We start from the raw sequence: 19789 nt of genomic DNA, 5'->3' as shown, positions 1-19789 counted from the left end.
CTGCCAAAAAGTGATGTAGTCTATGATTTATTTCTCAACTAAATAGCAATTCACATAGTACATACAAAATTTACAAATCAATTACAAGGAAAAGAGAGTTTATCAGTTAAATGTTTCAAAATCTGATGAGACAAAATAATTTCAATAAACTCTTCAGGGGCAACCCTAATTCAGAGGGAGTTAGAGAAGCTTCAAGGGCAGTCTAACTCAAACAGAAAACATGTACATTTTAGATCGTAAGGCCAATTATCAGAGGATGCTAGCTTGAGTGAATGTAACATCCCTTCCTCCATTCACTTGGACAGCACAATTAGTCAGGCTCTGACAGGACATGCATTTTTCAGCTCCTTCTAGGACTCTCAGTTTGCCCCAGGCCAGGCACACTTACTCCCTCTTGGCTAGAAGCTCCATCTCTAAGTTAACTGCCCAGATGAGATAATCATAGGCACAGATCAAGAACAAGTAACCTTGGGCCAAAGACAGTTCATTCTCTTGTGTCACCCTTCTGGCTATGTAGTGACCTGGTTTAGGTATTTTCACTTTCTACAATTCTCAAGTAATAGAGAGTGATTTATATCAATATTTATAAGATAAAGTGGCTTTCAGTGCATTTGGCTTAATAATTGACTTGAAAACTCATAAATTCAAGGAAAAATTAAATGAAGTTCTCTGTTGTGTAGGGATTAGATACAGGACTGAACACTAACCCCACACAGACAAGTTTTACCAATACCACAGAGAAGGGTCAGGACAGTGTAAGCCATAGACTCTGAACAGCCTTGGTCCCTCAAGCAAAAAAGGTTAGACTTTGCCAAATGAGCATGAATATCCACAGAAAGAAGCAACAACTTGGTAGGTAGACCATGAAGCCAGAGCAGGCAGGACAGAAAGGTAGTGGGATCAGGACCAGGCCTCTAGACCTACAGTCAACATCACCACAGCACTTGCATGACCCTGAGACAAAGGCTAGTCTGTGAAGACTGTAGAGTGTATCAAATGCATTAGCAAGTGTGGGGCTCAAGTGGCTGGGATATAATGAGCCATAAAAGGTGTCAGGGCCAGGCGTGGTGGCGCACGTCTTAAACCCAGCACTTGGGAGGCAGAGGTAGGAGGATTGCCCTCAGTTAGAGGCCACCCTGAGACTCCATAGTGAATTCCAGGTCAGCCTGGACTACAGTGAGACCCTCCCTCAAAAAAACAAAACAAAACAAAAAGGTGTCAGAACCTTGGTTCAATTCCCCAGGATCCACCTAAGCCAGTAATGCACAAGGTGGTGCATGCATCTGGAGTTTGCTTGCAGTGGCTGTAGGCCCTGGCGTGCCCATTCTCCCTCTGTCTGTCTTTTTCTCTCTCACTCTCTCAAGTAAATAATAATGATAAATAAAAATAAAATAATAAAAAAGGTATCAGGAAAGAGATCAAGGGCTGGAGAGATGACTCAGCAGTTAAACATGCTTGCTTGCAAAGCCAGATGGTCTGGGTTTGATTACCTAGTACTCACATAAGACAAGATGCTCAAAATGGTGCAGGCATCTGGCATTCGTTTGCAGTGGCAGGAAACCTTTGAGCGCCCATACACACATTTTCTCTCTCTCAAATAAATAAAATTAAAAACAAAAAAAGGCCAGGTGTGGTGGCACACACCTTTAATCCCAGCACTTGGGAAGCAAAGGTAGGAGGATCACCATGAGTTCGAGGCCACCCTGAGACTACATAGTAAATTCTAGGCCAGCCTGAGCTACAGTGAAACCCTACCTCAAAAAAAAAAAAAAAAAGAAAGAAAGAAAGAAAGAAAGAAAGAAAGAAGAAGAAGAAGAAGGAGGTGACTAGGTGTGGTAGTGTACATCTTTAATCCCAGCACACAAGAGGCAGAGGTAGAGGTAGGAGGATCACCATGAGGTCGAGGCCACCCTGAGACTACATAGTGAATTACAGGTCAGCCTGGGCTAGAGCAAGACCCTACCTTGAAAACAACGAAATTAAGTAAATAAAGAGATCAAGCATCAAAGGCACACTTGTTAGAGCTGAAACAAAGTCCCAACCTGGGCCAATTCACTGGAGTGGTTTGGCATCAGAGACCCAGAGTGGACAACTGATCTCCATTCACCTGACCTTGAGCAAGCTGCATAGCTCTTATGGGCCTCAGATTCTCTGTGGGGATGTTTATAAGAATAAACTGGAATTAACTATAAGAAAGAACTTGGGAATATTTCTTATGAACCTTACAAATAATTTTTGTGATATTTTTGCTGTAAGTTGCTAAATTTCTTCCATGTAAATTGCCATAAGGTCCATGTTATAACTGTATATCCCACCTGCTTAAGCAATGTGACTAAGTTTCTTCTGCCTTGGTATATTTTTGGCCTGAACAGCACAGATAACCAATATTGATAAGCAGTATTCAGAGATGCTGTCTGATCTTAAGATATGCTCTATGGAGGAGGGTACTTAATAGGTTGGTATTGTATATATGTAAGTGCAATGATTGAGATGGGGAGGTAATATGATGGAGAATGGAATTTCAAAGGGGAAAGTGCAGCGGGGGGAGGGAGGGTACTAACATGGGATTTTTTTATAATCATGGAAAATGTTAATAAAAATTGTGAAAAGAAAAAAATAAATAATTAAAAAAAAGATACGCTCTATGATACTTTCCTTAGAGGCCTAGTTGGACTCTCAACTCAGAGCAAACATACATGCATAAGAAGCGCTGATCATAGCATTGAATATGAGGTCAGTAACTAGGGCCCACAGATCTGGTGAAGGTAACAGGTGGGATTAATGTGGTTGCTCTTGTGATCAGAGTGTATGTGTGCTCTGGATCAGCAGAGTCCAGCAGATCATACCCTAAATCCTTTCCTTTAACCAGTGTTTAAAGATTACCCTTACCCTTTCCTCTTACAATGTACTATGTGTTCACATATTACTAGTTTTTCACTGTTCAATAAATATGCCAATGAAAACCTATATGCAGAAGAGAGGAAGCCACAGTAACATCACAGCAGTGGTGACAGCAGATACATCAGGTTTACTAATGGCTTAAAGTAAACTTCTCTTCAGTTTCCTTTTTCCTCAGGCTGCTAGAGGAAGGTAGCCCACTCCTGGGATGGGTGTACCAAGGGTAGCACTCTTACCTATCAGGCTCTGTTCCTAAAAGCCAGTTTGCCCACTGCTGGATAGGAAAGTTCCAGAGGTTAGTCTTTGCTAAGTTCAAGGCTATGCTCCCCAAACGTGACAATTATCCATTAGTAAGATCAGAGAATAGACACGAGGGTCATGGGCTCCCAGGGATGCTAAGAAGACTGAGTGTGACAGCCCATGCAGAGCACATGGTGTGTGGGACAGAGGACAGTCTCAGTGAGGATGCCCTCACCACACACACACACATATACTCGTGAGAAAGAGCATACAGATTCTTCTGAGAGTCCAACACCTGAACTTACACAAATCATGGGGGTCAAAAGGCCGGGGAGGGTCTGGCTCCCAGTCATCCAAGTCTGTGTCTTCGGCGTCTTCTTCCTCCTCTTCCTCACTATCCTCATCTTCATCCTCATCCTCTTCCTCTTTTGCCTCCAATCTGGCAATAGGATTCTGCAGAGTTGCCAAAGGGTCGGAACCATCCACACTCTCAATGGAAGGCAGCACCTGGTTATGCACAGGTAATGAGATCTGGATAGAAGTGAACAACTCTTGCTTCTAGCCAGCTGGGACTCCCATACCCACCCCACCCTACCCCACCCCACACACAAACAGACACACTTGTGGTTGGACATATTTTTAATACTAATTCCTTAAAAGGCCCTGGAAAAAAATAGCTTCTACCTATAGACTGAAAGGAAATCTCATTTCATTTTGGATGTCTGATACCCTTAGCTTTGTTTGTTTATTTGTTTTGAGGTAGGGTCTTACTCCGGCCCAGGCTGACCTGGAACTCTTTATGTATTTTCAGGGTGGCTGCCAACTCTCAGCAATCCTCCTACCTCTGCCTCCCGAGTGCTGGGATTAAATGCGGGGCCCACCACACCCAGCTGCCCTTAGCTTTTAAGCTCAGTCCTCCTCCCTCATATGTGGGCAGGCTGAGAGTCACGTCTAAGCCTCTCTCCTTTGATACCAGTGGCAGGTACAAATATGAATCTTCTTGCTCCATCAAGATACTTCCCATCTGCTTGAAGAGTCTGTCTTTCCTTCCTTCCCAGTCTTCAAGAAGACACACAATGCCTTTCTATTGCCTCCTGGCATGTGTATAGGATCATAAGTCCTCATATATGAAGTAAATCTAGAACCAGGGTTCCTCCTGCATTTCCAAGTGGGGAAGATGTGGCCTCTCTTCCATCACCTTGCTTTTGTTGTTCAAGGTACAGGAGTCACTACTTTTGCCCAAGCTAGCATTCCAAAGTCTCAGGCTCAAGTAATCCTCCTGCCTCAGCCTGCTGAGTAACTGGAACTACATGTACATACTTGTTTTTTGTTGTTGCTGTTGTTGTTTGTTTGTTTTGTCTTCAGCACTGGGGATGGAAACCAGGGCCTTCTGTGTGACAGGCAAGTACTCTACAACTAAATTATATCCTCAGCTACCACTTCACTTTTAAAATTAAATACAGGGCTGGAGAGATAACTTAGTGGTTAAGGTGCTTGCCTGCAAAGCCTAAGGACCCATATTCAATCTCTCTCCAAATCCCATATAAGCTTGATACACAAAGGAGAGACACACGCAATGTCGCACATGCTCACTAGGTGACGAAAGCATCTGTAGTTCGATGGCAGTGGGTGAGGCCCTGGCTGCCAGAGTTTTCTCTCTCTCCCTTTGTATCACCCTCTCTCTCTAAAATTAAAAAAAAAAAAAAAAAAAACTAAGTAGGGTATGTCATAGCTTTCCTTTCAAATACTCAGAGAGACTGAGGTTTTTAGGAAAGAATGAAAGAGGTGACTATTGGTTTCCTCATGCTAAAAAGTTAGTGTCACAAGCTGAGGTAATGGGTAGCATATTGGATTAATGTTAACCAAAACACCAGCAAAAAATAAATGGTACCTTACAAAGCCAGTATTATACAGTTACATACTACTCTAGATTCCTTTGGATCAGACTCCTCTCTCTTACCCAATTACCCCACAGGCCAGAAGAGGCAGAGAGAAAGACAGAATGGGCACACCAGGGCCTCCAGCCACTGCAAACGATCTCCAGACACATGTGCTTCCTGTGCACCTGGCTTACATGGGTCCTGGGGAATTGAACCAGGGTCCTTAGGCTTCGTAGGCAAATGCCTTAACCATTAACCATTTCCTCACCCCATCACCTATCTTCTTTTTATAAATTTTTAAAAAATTTGCTTGCAAGCTGGGGGGGGTGGCAGCTGGGCTTAACCACTGAGCAATCTCTCCAGCCTTCTTACCTATCTTCTAAATGCAACCATATTCCAAGTTCCCAGGGAACTGCATGTAATGTCTCTAGGCCACCCTGAGCATCCTATTCTCTGAACTCCTACAGCACTTGAAGACAGTCTGGTTTTCCAACAGTCCCCTCATTTCCTCACCAGGCAGCTAGATAGATCACTTGGCAATAGTCTAACGACACTTTGTGGAGTCCACATCTCCCATATACACCTCACACGTACTGGTCAGGACCTAGGACTTTCTTCTGGTAATAGGCAGAAAGTCTAACCCCCTTCTGCCACATGAATCAAATCTATGAAAACTCCTAATTTCTTCCATCATTTTTTACATAGTCAAACTACCACTTCCCTGATTATTTTGTCATTCATTCCCACAGTGTAATACAAGTCTCTATGAAAATATCATCAAACTTGACTTAAACTTGCAAACAATTAAAATCATTGAATCCTATTTTCCCATTCTCCTTGGAGTACTATTAAACTACTTCTTAAGACAGATATCTCAATTTTACTTCAATGAGGATTTTGTATTTATTTCCAACAGATTGCATTTTTGTTCATTTTTTTTCTTTTAAGTATTTATTTAAGAGAAAGATTAGAAGAGGGAGAAAGCCATCAGCCATCAGGCTTTGCTAGCAAGCGCCTTTAAGTGCCAAGCCATCTCTCTCTATATATACATATGCATGTGTGTGTGTGTGTGTGTGTGTGTGTGTGTTTGTACATATATATGTGTGTGTGTGTGTGTGTGTGTGTGTATATAAATTTTTTTTGGTTTTTCGAGGTACAGTCTCACTCTAGCCCAGGCTGACATGGAATTCACTATATAGTCTCAGGGTGGCCTTGAACTCACAGAAATACTCCTGCCTTTGCCTCCCGAGTGGTGGGATTAAGGGTGTGCACCACCATGCCCAGCTTTGTTTATTTTATTTTATTATTTTTTGGGGGGGTTGAGGTAGGGTCTCACTATAGCCCAGGCTGACCTAGAATTCACTATGTAGTCTCAGGGTGGCCTTGAACTCATGGCGATCCTTCTACCTCTGCCTCCCGAGTGCTGAGATTAAAGGTATGTGCCACCACACCCGGCATTTTTTAATTTATTAGAGAGACAGAGAGGCAGAGAGAGAGAATGAGCATGCCAAGGCCTCTAGCCACTGCAGAAGAACTCCAGATGCATGTGTCACCTTGTGCTTACTGGCTTATGTGGGTCCTGGAGAATCAAACCTGGGTCCTGTGGATTTGCAGGTAAGTGCCTTAACTACTTAGCCACCTCTCTAGCCCTAGATTCTCTCTCTCTCACTTTTTGTTTTTAGTTTTTCAAGACAGGGTCTTGCTCTAGGCCAGGCTGACCTACATTTTACTATGTAGTCTCAATCACAATGCCTTATTAGTATGTTGGATTGAACCTAGGGCTTCATGAACACTAATCAAGTACTCTACCATGTAAGCTTCACCGCCAATCCCCCATAATGCATTCAACCTGGAGAGGTGTTTTTTTTGTTTGTTTGTTTGTTTTTTGAGGTAGGGTCTCACTCTAGTCCAGACTGGCTATGTAGTCTCAGGCTGGCCTCTAACTCACAGCAATCCTCCTACCTCTACTCACCTCCCGAGTGCTGGGATTAAAGGCATGTGCCACCACACCTGGCTGCAGATTCTTGATTGACATTTTATACACTTGCTACCCCTCATAGCTCTGGATCCCTTGTCAAACACCCATCTATTTTGTCCATAAGTAAGCATTTTCCCAATGGCCCACCCTGCTTCTCCCAAGTGCTCCTCAGAGAGTAAACATTGGCCCTAAAGTCAGACAGATATAGAATGGGCCCTTAGGCTTTACAGGCAGATGCCTTAACTACCAAGCCATCTCTCCAGCCTCCAGCCCTTGTTTTCTTGTTTTTTTTTTTTGGTTTTTTTTTGTTGTTGTTGTTGTTTTTTACGAGGTAAGGTCTCACTCTAGCCCAAGCTGACCTGGAATTCACTATGTAGTCTCAAGGTGGCCTTGAACTCACAGAAATCCTACCTTTGCCTCCCAAGTGCTAGGATTAAAGGCATATACCACCATGCCTGGCTAGCCCTTGGTTTTTTAAGAAAGGGTTTCATGAGCTGGGGAGGTGGTTCAGTAGTTAAGGGCAAGGCCTGCCAACCCAGGTTCGATTCCACAGTAACCATGAAAAGCCAGACACACAAAGTGGCCACATGTACCTGGCGTTTGTTTGCAGGGCAGGAGGTCCTGGCATGCCCATACATACTCACTCACTCTCTCTCTCTCAAATAAATGAATAAGTTAAAAAAAAAAAAAAAGATAAAAGTGAGCTGGAGAGATTTCTTAGTGGTTAAGGCACTTGCCTAAGGACCCAGGTTTGATTCCCCAGTACCCATGTAAGCCAGATGCACAAGGTAGTGCATGCGTCTGGAATTTGTTTGCAGTGGCTAGAGGCCCTGGAGCACCCATTCTCTATCTGCTTCTTCCTCTCTCTCTCTTTCTCACCCCCCCACATAAATAAATAATGTTTTAAAAATAAATAATTTTTTAAAAGGGTCTTGCTAGTTAGTTCAGGTTGGCCTTTGACTTGTGGACCTCTTGCTACTACACCTGCAATAAGCATTTGTAATCCCAGCACTGGAGAGGCAGTTAGTGGGATCTGTGGAGCCTGCTGGCTAGCTGGTCTAGCCAATTCCATGTTCAGTAATGTTCAGTTCAAAATATATGGTGGGGGCCGGGCGTGGTGGTGCACGCCTTTAATCCCAGCACTTGGGAGGCAGAGGTAGGAGCATTGCCGTGAGTTCGAGGCCACCCTGAGACTCCATAATGAATTCCAGGTCAGCCTGAACTAGAGTGAGACCCTACCTTGGAAAACCAGAAAAAAAAAAAAAAAATGGTGGGGGTTGGGGATGTGGCTCAGTGGGTATAGAATCTGCTTAGCATCCATGAGGCCCTGAGTTTGATTTCCAGTCTGACAGAAGACCAGGCTTTGTGGCACATGACTGTCCCAACACTTTGGAAGTGAGGCAGAGGTCATCCACAGCTACATAGCAAGTTCAAGGTCAGCTGAGTTACATGAGACATTATCTCCCTAAAACTGGGCTGGATGGATGGCTTAGTGGTTAAGGTGTTTGCCTGCAAAGCCAAAGGACCCAGGTTTGATTTCCCAGGATCCACATTAGCCATATGCACAAGAGGGTGCACGCGTCTGGAGTTTGCAGTGGCTGGAGGCCCTGGCATGCCCTTTCTCTCTCTCTCTTTCTCCCTCTTTCTCTGTCAAATAAATAGAAAATGTTTAAAAATATATATAGTGTGCCGGATGTGGTGGCACATGCCTTTAAACCCAGCACTTGGGAGGCAGAGGTAGGTGGATTGCAGTGAGTTTGAGGGCACCCTGAGACTCCATAGTGAATTCCAGGTCAGCCTGGGCTAGAGTAAGACCCTAACTCGAAAAACCAAAAAAAAAAAAAAATATATATATATACATATATATATATATATGTATATATATATATTATATATATAGTGGAAAGAGCTGGAGAGATGGCTTAGCAATTAAGGCACTTGCCTGAAAAGCCTAAGGACCCATGTTCGACTCTCCAGGACCCACATAAGCCAGACACACAAGGTGAAGCAAGCATCTGGGGTTCGATTGCAGTGGTTGGAAGCCCTGGGACACCAATTCTCTCTCACTCACTCTTGCTCTCTCTTACAAAAAGAAATTATAAGCCAGGCATGGTGGCGCATGCCTTTAATCCCAGCACTCGGGAAGCAGAGGTAGGAGGATGGTCATGAGTTCAAGGCCACCCTGAGATGACAGAGTTAATTCCAGGTCAGCCTGGACCAGAGTGAGACCCTACCTCGAAAAACCAAAAAAAAAAAAAAAAAAAAAAAAAACCCAAAAAAGAAAAAAGAAATTATAATAAAAAAAGGAGTGGAGAATGAGGAAGACATGTGACATTAACCTCTGGCCTCCATATACATGAGCATCCTCCTACATGTGTGCCTACACACATATAAACATGCATACACACATGCATGCATGCATGCCATACATACCAACACAAGCACAGAGAAAGAGGGAGGGAGGGAGGGAGAGATTCCCATATAGCTCAGGCTGGCCTTGAGCTCAATGTGCAGCCCAAATGGCCTTGAACTCAAGATCCTCTTGCCACTCACTCCAGAATAGCTAGGATTACAGGTATATACTACCATGCTTAGCATGCATACGTTTTTAACATGAATTTATTTAGCCTAATTGCCCTGCCCTGACTTGATATGCCATTCTATTTCTGTATCTCAGGACATTTCAGGAAGATTTTCAAGGGAAAATAAATTCAAAGAAATACGTTGTCTCTGCCTAATAAAAACAGAATAAAATGTGCATTAGCGGTGAGGACTCCACAAGGACAGACACCGGGGACTTCTGCAACTGCAACCTCTTCAGCCCCCTCGCCACATTTTGCAAGGAAACCACTTCATTCCAACTGGCCATCTCCAAGCAATACCCTACTTCATCCTTTGCTCTACGCCACTTAAACTTGCTGTCCAGTGTCAGGGATGAATGTTATCACACGGTGAACAAACCACAGCATACATGCACCTCTACTCCTCATAAATTATTTCTCTGTAGGGCCAATCAGAAAGGATGAACTCAACAATTCAGAGTTATTCTAGCTAAGCTGTGGTGATACACTTTTTTCCTCAACACATGCTGTTGGAAGAACTCTGGTTCAGCAAAGTTGCTGCTGGATTCTTATCACTGCGAGTGAGAAATCTGACATCAAAATGGTACCAACAACCTCCCTTCCTAGGCTGGAATGCTCCTGAAATAGTGCAGAGGAAAGCATTGAATGTTTCCACATTGTCTTATGTACTGGCAAAACTGGACAATACCAGAATCACACAAGCTACTGATAGAAAGGAATAAGAAGGACTGAAGATCATTGCTAGGTAAGAACTATTTCTACACAGCACAGACCTGAACATATAGTAGGATACACCACAAATAAGCTTAGCTAATTTATTTATTTATGTGTGTGTTACTTTGGGGGGGGCAGATGTGTGGAGGAGGGGACAGAATGGGAAGGAATGGGCATGCCAGGGCCTCTAGCCACTGCAAACAAACTCCAAATGCATGAACCACCCTATGCATCTGGCTTATATGAGTCCTGGGGAATCGAACCTGGGTCCTTAGGCTTTGCAGGCAAGCACCTTAACCACTAAGCATCTCTCCAGTCCCCTTTCTTATTTTCTTAATCGAGGTAGGGTCTCACTCTAGCCCAGGCTGTCCTAGAATTCACAATGCAGTCCCAGGCTGGCCTTGAACTCATGACGACCCTCCTACCTCTGCCTCCCAGGTGCTGAGATTTAAGGAGTGAGCCACCACACCCTGCTAGTTTAACTAATTTAAATTCAAGTGACAGTTACTAGGTGCTAGGCATACATTTTAATTCCTTTGAGATGAAGTATATTATACAGCTTCTAAGTGGCAAACATGAAATTCAAGTTCTGTCTCTGCCCAGCTTTTCCCACTATGTCACAGTGGCCATGTGGAATTTATTCTATTCAAGGAGGGTAGCAGAGAAGGTAAACATCCCCCACCCCAGCCCCACTTCAAATACCAAAGCAACAAGGTAACACCCATTCCTGAGGTGACAGCCAGGCAGTGGGTAAGTAAGTAGTGTATACCTATTTTACTTAGAAGAAAGAATTTAAAATGAAGCTATTTAGTCTTATACATCTTGTCAGGTGTAATCAGATGAAGAAGGAAAAGAAGCTGGGTATGGTGACATAAACCTTTAATCCCAGCACTTGGGAGGCTACTACTAGAGGTAGGAGGATAGCTTTGAGTCTAAGACCAGCCTTGCACTACAGATAGACTGCCTGGCTAGAGTGAGCCCTACCTCAAAATAAATAATCTGTTAAATTTATACTTTCTCCTTCCTGCTGAAAGTCACTGTAGTTATTTCTGACACTACACAGTGCACCTCAGGATACAATTTATCTGAGAAAAGGAACACAAAGCACTGCTGGACAGCAACAAACATGACAGAATGCTTTGTGGTTCCCACTGAGACCAATTATCAGTGCATATATTTTCCTTTCTGTGTGAGGAATCACATGTGTTCATTTTCAGAAACAAAGAGAGGACTATGCTTCCATGTCAGAGACTAGTAGTACCTTTCTTAAAGACAAGGAAATGCTCACATAAAGAGGGCTTCACACAGCTCCATTCAGAACCACTTAAAGAAATCTTGTAGCTAAGGAGAGAGAGATGCAACCATCAGCACTTATGTTAACCCTTTGCCTCAGCTTTCTATACAGAATTTATCCATATGGGTCACTGAATAAACTGACAACTGCTGGGATGTGATAGCCAGAAAGAAAAGCAAGGTTAGTTGTAAAGAATGTTCAATAAAGGAAGATGCTGGAGCTAGGGTTGTAGCTCAGTGGTGAGCATGTGTTTAGCATGTGGAAAGCCCTAACTTCAACCTTTAACACCAACCAAGAAAGGAAGGGAGTGGAGGGAAGCAAGAGAGGGAGGGGAAAATAAGCAGAGAAGGAAAAAAGTATGAAGAAAAATAGAGGGGAGGGGAGGAGAGTAGAAAAAGAGGGGGGAAGAGAGAGAAGAAAGAAGCAAAGGAAGAACGGGGTGCTGTCTTATAATGTCATGGACCTACCTGATCACAACTTTCCTCTCATATAATATATGTAAGACCCAGATTGTTTCTGGAGATTGAGAAGATGAAGGGTTCTTTGAGGTACAAATGACAACAAAGCCACTAATTAAAACCATGCCTTAATATTAAAATGGAAAAATGACAGTTTTTGTATCAGATTGGCAAAATTTGAAAAGAATGCAAATATCCCAGTGGCATGGTTGTTGGAAACAGACATTTTCACACAGTTAGCAGTATCCCAGAAGCAAGTCACAAAGAGTTACTAAAATAAACTGGCAAGGTCACTCACCTGTCAACCTAGCCTGCAAGAGGCTGAGGCAAGGAAATCTCGGGTTTTAGGCCAGCTTGGGCTACACAGCAAGACAGTCTCAAATAAAAAATAACGAACAGGGCTGGCGAGATTGCTTAGTGGTTAAGGCACTTGCCTGCAAAGCCCAGATTCAATTCCCCAGGACCTACATAAGCCAGATGCACAAGGTGGCGCATGCATCTATAGTTTGTGTGCAGTAGCTGGAATCTCTGGCATGCCTATTCTCTCTCTGCCTCTTTCTCTCTCAAATAAATAAATAAAATTAAAAATAAATATTAGGGCTGGAGAGTTGGCTTAGCCGTTAAGGCACTTGCCTGCAAAGCCAAAGGGCCTCAGTTCAATTCCCCAGAACCCACGTAAGCCAGATGCATAAGGAGGCACATGATGTTCATCTACAGTGGCTGGAAGCTCTGGTATGCCCTCTCTCTCTCTCCTCTTTTTTTTTCTAAAATAAATAAATAAAAATAAAACCATTAATAAAAAGAAATGAACAAAAAACCTGTTTTCTCATTTATAAGAACAAATTATAAACATTTATTGATAAAAATAGGACAGTAAACTTCATATACTTGTCATTTAGACATTAACTAATCTCTCACTCTCTTCACCTCTCACGAGATTATTTTGAAGCAAAACCTAGACATTATATATTTTCATCTATATAAATAGTTCAGTATTATCTCCAAAAATGACCTTTATAGTTTATATATTGCCATTCCTAAATAATTAACTATTCCTTAGTATATCTGTTAGTGTTACTATTTTCCAAATTGTCTCATTTTTTTTTTTCTAAAGGAAGGAAAGGGTTTATTTCACTTTACAGATTTGAGGGAAAGTTTCACCATTGTGGGGAAAGTATGGCAGAGCGGACAACTGAATACCACATGTTCTCACATCAGCTGAGAGGAAGAAGCAAGAGTGAGCTAGCTAATACTGGAAAGGGAGGTGGGTTTTAAAATACCAAAGCCAAGGACTGGGAAGATGGTTCGAAGGTGCTAGCTTTCAAAGACTGCCAGCCCAGATTCAATTCCTAAGCCACCCATGTAAACCAGAGGCAAACTGGGGGTGGGGGGGGGAAGCATCTGTCATTCATTTGTATGGCAAGAGGCCCTGGTGCACCTACACACACACACGTGTAAGCATACACATACATAGACACATGCATGTGTGCATGCTTGCATGTAGAGACTGATAAATAATTTTTAACTCCCAAGGGTTGCCACAAATGACACACCTGCTCCAGCAAGGTCCACCTTCCAAAAACTTCAAAAGCTCAAGATTAAGTATGATGCTTAATCATAAATGCATGAGGCTATAGAGGACAGTTTACATTCAGACCCCACCATATTCTGCCTCTGGACCCAATAGACATGGTCATCACATGACACAAAACACATTCAGTACAATTTATTTATTTATTTATTTGAGAGTGACAGACACAGAGAGAAAGACAGATAGAGGGAGAGAGAGAGAATGGGTGCACCAGGGCTTCCAGCCTCTGCAAACGAACTCCAGACGCATGCGCCCCCTTGTGCATCTGGCTAACGTGGGACCTGGGGAACCGAGCCTCGAACCGGGGTCCTTAGGCTTCACAGGCAAGCACTTAACTGCTAAGCCATCTCTCCAGCCCCATTCAGTACAATTTTAAAAGGCTTAACCAGTCCTAACACTATTCAAAAGTCCAAAGCCTCATGTGAGTCTCAAGTCAATCTCTTAACTGTGAGCCTGTCAAATCAAACACAAGTTATGTACTTCCAACACTTAATGGCACAGAGTAAATATTCCCATTGCAAAAAGAAGGCATAGCAAAGAAATACTAGACCAATGCAACACAGAAGATCATTGGGCAAACACCAAATCTTATAACTCCATGTTCAGCCCCTGAGACTCATAATGAAATCCTTTGGGCTCCTAAAGGTTTGGGCAACTTCATGCCTCCAGCTGTGCTGCTTGCTTCCTGGGCAGAATTCCTGAGTCAGAAGCTTCCTTGGCAGTAGCAGTCCCATAATACTGGCATCTCCAAAATCCTAGGCTCTCTACTGCAACCCATTGTTCTTCCCCCACAACTCCATGTCATGAGTCACCATGGCTTTCATACAGGGACTAATGACCCTGCTCCACATCACCTAGGGGTCATCTCCAGAAACATGTTGCAATTCAATGAGTTTCTTTTTCTTCATTTGCCATACTTCCAAAACTAGTACAGGTGGGCTGCCAAATTTGGTAATTCAAGAGGAGTCAAGACTGACTTTTGAGAATTAGGACACTCCTTTAGCATTCTTCCTTCAGACTCCTTTTTTATTTTCTCTCTTTTCTTTATTTTTATATTTATTTATTTATTTATTTTGGTTTTTTGAGGTAGGGTCTCACTCTAGCCCAGGCTGACCTGGAATTCACTATGTAGTCTCAGGGTGGCCTCGAGCTCATAGCGATCCTCCTACCTCTGCCTCCCAAGTGCTGGGATTAAAGGCGTGCGCCACCACGCCCGGCGTCTTCTTTATTTTTAATATGGCCTCTAACCACTGCAAATAAACTCCAGACACATGTGCCACTAAGTGTATCTGGCTTACGTGGATACTAGGAAATCAGACCTGTGTCTTTAGACTTCACAGACAAGCACCTTCATGCTAAGCCATCTCTCCAGGCCATGACTCCTTTCTTTCAAAAGAATCCACACTCCTATCATCCCAAGGCTGAGAGGTGGCCCATCCTCAATGAGGGTGATCTTCTAAACAACTGCAGCTGAACTGACTGCAGTGGCCAGACTAAGACTTTCATTTTATTCTGTGCTAATCTTTGTATCTTCCATACCCTTCTGGTTTGTATTTTCCTCTACCAAACACATCGATCTGTTACTTTTAAATTCAACTTTGCTTCAGTTCTCATATACGAGTGGAATACAGGCAGAATATCAATGACTGCCTCAAGCCCTGTTGCCTAAAGAAAGCTCTCTTTCTTCTCTGAAACCTCCTGAGCCAAGCCTCTACAGGCCACAGTTCTATATGTATTCTGGTCTTCCACTTCTCATCAGAATAGCTCATTAAGCTCTGATTATAACATTGTAAAGTTCTTCTAGCCCAATATTCCAAATCCTTTCACAGTCCTCCTGCAAACCAGTTCCAAAGACTACGAACCACATGGTCAGATTTATCACAATGATTAACCCCATTTCTCAGTACTAATTTTCTGTTGCAGTTACCTTCTTATTGGTGGGACAAAAACCACCAAACCACAGCAGCTTAATGAAGGAATAGGTTGATTTCAGCTTACAGCTTAAAGGGGAAGTTTCATCAGGGCAGAGCAGACAAATGGGCATCAGATAAGCTGGGATGAAGCAGCAAAAGTGAGCTAGCTAGAACTGGCAAAGGGAGTTGTCATATCTTGTTCAGCAAGGCTCTACCACCCAAATACTCCACCAGTCAGGGATTCAGTGTAAGGCTTAATTACAAACACATGAGGCTATGGGGTATGTTTAAAAAAATTTTTTTTGTATTTTATTTTTATTCACTTGAGAGAAACAGACACACACACACACGGAGAGAATGAATGGGTGAGTCAGGGCCTCCATGGCAAATGAACTCTAGACATATGTGCCACCTTGTGCACATGGCTTACATGGGTCCTGGGGAATTGAACCTGGGTCCTTTGGTTTTGCAGGCAAGTGCCTTAATCACTAAGCTATCTCTCTAGCCTGTCTCATTCTTTCTTTTTTACATTTGCTTTTATCTCATCCAAAATAAGGCATCCAAAGATGAGCCACACATTGCTAACAAATGCCTTTAGCCACTGAGCCATGTCTCCAGCCTGTACACCCTGCATGTGTTGTATGGCTATGTCCTTCAAATGTCCTTTAATCTGTTAGTTACCTTCCTCTGTTTTTCCCTTGAGATTTAATGTGGGAAAAAATCAGGGGATATAGCTTAACTAAAAGAAATTACCCTCTCAAGTGACTCACGAGGAACTCTGAGCATGTTCAAGAAAAAGACTAATTTTTTAAAAATTTTGTTTATTTTTATTTATTTATTTGAGACAGACAGACAGAAAGGTAAAGAGGCAGAGAGAGAGGAGGGGGGAGAGAATGGGTATGCCAGGGCCTCCAGCCACTGCAAATGAACTCCAGACACGTGCGCCCCCTTGTGCATCTGGCTAATGTGGGTCCTGGGGAATCAAGCCTCAAACTGGGGTTCTTAGGCTTTATAGGCAAGTGCTTAACCACTAAGCCACCCCTCCAGCCCAAAAGACTAAACTCTTTCTAGAAACTTCACTTGTCAACTTTCATAATGATGCAGTTATTTTTTTTTTTCCTCCTTTTCCCCTCACTTCTTTTCTTTTTTTCTTGAAACAGCATCTTACTATGTTGCTCAGCCTGCTCTTGACTTGGTGAGGGCTCATACAATCCTCTGGCATCAGCCTTCCTCTGTGCGCGCGCGTGTGTGTGTGTGTGTGTGTGTGTGTGTGTGTGTGTATTAGGTTTTAGGTGGTAGGGTCTCACTCTGGTCCAGGCTGACCAAGAATTAACTATGTAGTCTGAGGGTGGCCTTGAACTCACGCTGATCCTCCTATATCTGCCTCCCAAGTGCTGGGATTAAAGGCGTGTGCCACCACACCTGGCATAAACTACTTTTTAACAAATTTTTAAATTTTATGTACTTATTTGCAAGGACAGAGAATGGGCATGCCAGGGCCTCTAGCCACTGCAAATGAACTCTAGACGCTTGCGCCCCCTTGTGCATTTGGCTAACGTGGGTCCTGAGGAATCAAGCCTGGGTCCTTTGGCTTTGCAGGCAAGAGCCTTAACCACTAAGCCATCCCTCCAGTCTGCAAACTACTTTTTTTTTTTTTTTTTTGGTTTTTCAAGGTAGGGCTTCACTCTGGTCCAGGCTGACCTGGAATTAACTCTGTAGTCTCAGGGTACCCTTGAACTCACAGCGATCCTCCTACCTCTGCCTCCCAAGTGCTGGGATTAAAGGCGTGCGCCACCACGCCCGGCTCTGCAAACTACTTTTAATTGCCAGGCTATCCCAATTTCCACTGATGGGAACATGTTAGTATTACATTATATTTTGGTTTGTTTCTTTACAGTAGCTGGAAAATGTTCTTAGTACATAAGAAACAAACATATAGAGATGAAACGAGGCAGACGGGAACAGGGACATTGTTGGGAATCCTGATAGTCACTCTATTATCCCCAAAAGGCAAAAAAGGGTTTCATTACCTGCTGAGCTGTAGTATCCTGTTGGACGTAAGCTACCTGGCCTGGGTCTGTAAACAGAGTCTAGAGTAAAAAAAAAAAAAACAAAAACCAAAAAACAAATTATATATATCAGCACATCTTCAGACAGCTCACCTACATAAGAGAAGTTATTCTGCTAAGTACCAATTCTTGGGAGAGTTAGCTCAATTTATAGCTAGCAATCCTCCATTAACAAAGAGGATAAAGAAAGCCATGTTGCACTTGGCTAAAGCTTTTCATTCAAATGGCTCCACACAGATTGTATAAACTTGCCATCCTAATTTTACGACTTTACTCTCACACAAAGCCTGTCTTGAGGAAGGAGTTACAGATAATTAAAAAGGCATGTCACGAAAACATAAAAGCCATGCCACACACAGAGTTCATATGTTCACACCAACACCATGCACAGAGAAAAATCTGCGAATCAGTGAAAATGCATACAGAGATATAGAAATGTACAGAATAGTATTAAAACCATAAAATTTATAATTCTTTAAAATGTAAACACATGTTAACTGCAGAAGAGAAGCAGAAGGAACATAAGTTGAATTTGCTACCATGTATTTTAATTTTTGGATAAAAGCCAATAGTTATAACAACAGCAACAACAACAATAAAGAAACCTAATCATGCCGGGCATGGTGGCACACACCTTTAATCCCAGCACTAGGGAGGCAGAGGTAGGAGGATCACCATGAGTTCAAGGCCACCCTGAGACTCCAAAGTGAATTCCAGGTCAGCCTGTGCTAGAGTGAGACCCTACCTCGAAACCCCCACCCCCAGAAAAAAAGAAAGAAAGAAACCTAATCATTATAAACACAAAGGAAACTCTTCAAGCTTTTAATGCTAAGGCACCATGATTAGTAACTTCAATCCAAGAAAAAAAAATAATTCTTTTTAGCAAAGCTTTTAAAAGCCTTTAATTTGCGCAACACTTTAATTTGTGCCGCCACATCCAGCTTTGGACGTTCTTTACATCAACTACCTGGTTGTGTTTCTATTTAGAGGACTGACACTAAGCCCAAGCTTCCCAAGCTCCATCTGAGTAGGTGGCAAATTCTTCACAATACAGACTCACACTGCAATGGTGAGGTGAGCCTCATTGCTTCTTAGAAGTGACTTGGGTCACTTGATTAATTATTGCATGAGGGCATTTTTTATGACAAGAGCCTATTACAAGAAATATGCAATTTGTTTTATTAAAAAAAATTTCTAGGGCTGGAGAGATGACTTAGCAGTTAAGGTACTTGTTGGCAAAGCCAAAGGACACAGGTTCAATTCCCCAGTACCCACATTAAGCCAGATGCACAAGGTGGTGCATCTGTCTGAAGTTCATGAGCCTATTCTCTCTCTTTTTCTCTATCAAATAAATAAAATATTAAAAACAAATTCTAAAGGTTGAGAGTTTAGTTCAGTGGTAGAACATGTCCTTTGTATGCATAGAGGCACAAGGTTAAAAGGCAAAAATGAAGAAATTATTTGTGATAATAATACAATGTGTTGCATACTTGCTATATCCTAAACATCTATTTAGGTGTGTGTAAGAGACATTGTGTGGGGGCACATATGCATTGTAGATACAATGTAACTCATCAAAAAGATTGAAGGATGGGCTGGAAAGATGGTTTAGCTGTTAAGGTACTTGCCTGCAAAGCCTGAGGGCCCAGGTAGTTCCCCAGTATCCATGAAAGCTAGACACACAAGGTGGTACATACATCTGGAGTTCATTTGCAGCGGCTAGGGGCCCTGGCATGCCCATACTCAATCTTACTCTATCTGCCTCTTTCTTTCACTCTCTCAAATAAATAAATAAAATATTTTTAAAACAAAGACTAAAGGAGGGTTGTAAAGATGGCTCAGTGGATAGAGGCATTTGCTTACAAATCCTGACAGCCCAGGTTCAATTACCCAGTACACACATAAAGCCAAATGTACAAAGTAGCACATGCATCTAGAGTTCACTTACAGTGGCAAGAGGACCTGGCATACCTATTCTCTCTTTCACATTCGTATTCTCTCTCTCTCCCTACATAAAAATAAATAAATAAGACTGAAAGAGCTGGTAGCACATGCCTTTAATCCCAGCACTCTGGAGGTTGAGGTAAAAGTATTGCCTTGAATTCAAGGCCAGCCTGGGCTAGAATGAGACTCTGCCTTAAACAAACAAAACCACTGAAAGTAACCTACGTC

The 19789-nt window shown here is 42.6% G+C and overlaps 1 protein-coding gene across 2 annotated transcripts in view; it reads right to left on the bottom strand.

Annotated features, from left to right (window-relative positions):
• The window catches only part of Prdm10 (PR/SET domain 10), a 150386-nt gene that overhangs the window by 68856 nt on the left and 61741 nt on the right, over positions 1-19789 (bottom strand). For both annotated transcript variants that reach the window (XM_045145074.1, XM_045145075.1), the window contains exons 5-6: positions 17579-17638; positions 3444-3645 (exon numbers count right to left, since the gene is read on the bottom strand). In XM_045145074.1, coding sequence (XP_045001009.1) covers positions 3444-3645; positions 17579-17638 — 262 coding nt within the window. The remainder of the gene's footprint in view (positions 1-3443; positions 3646-17578; positions 17639-19789) is intronic.

This window comes from Jaculus jaculus, chromosome 3 (genome assembly GCF_020740685.1).
Source record: "Jaculus jaculus isolate mJacJac1 chromosome 3, mJacJac1.mat.Y.cur, whole genome shotgun sequence".
Classification (NCBI taxonomy): Eukaryota; Metazoa; Chordata; class Mammalia; order Rodentia; family Dipodidae; genus Jaculus; species Jaculus jaculus.
This window is presented reverse-complemented; position numbering and strand designations above follow the sequence as displayed.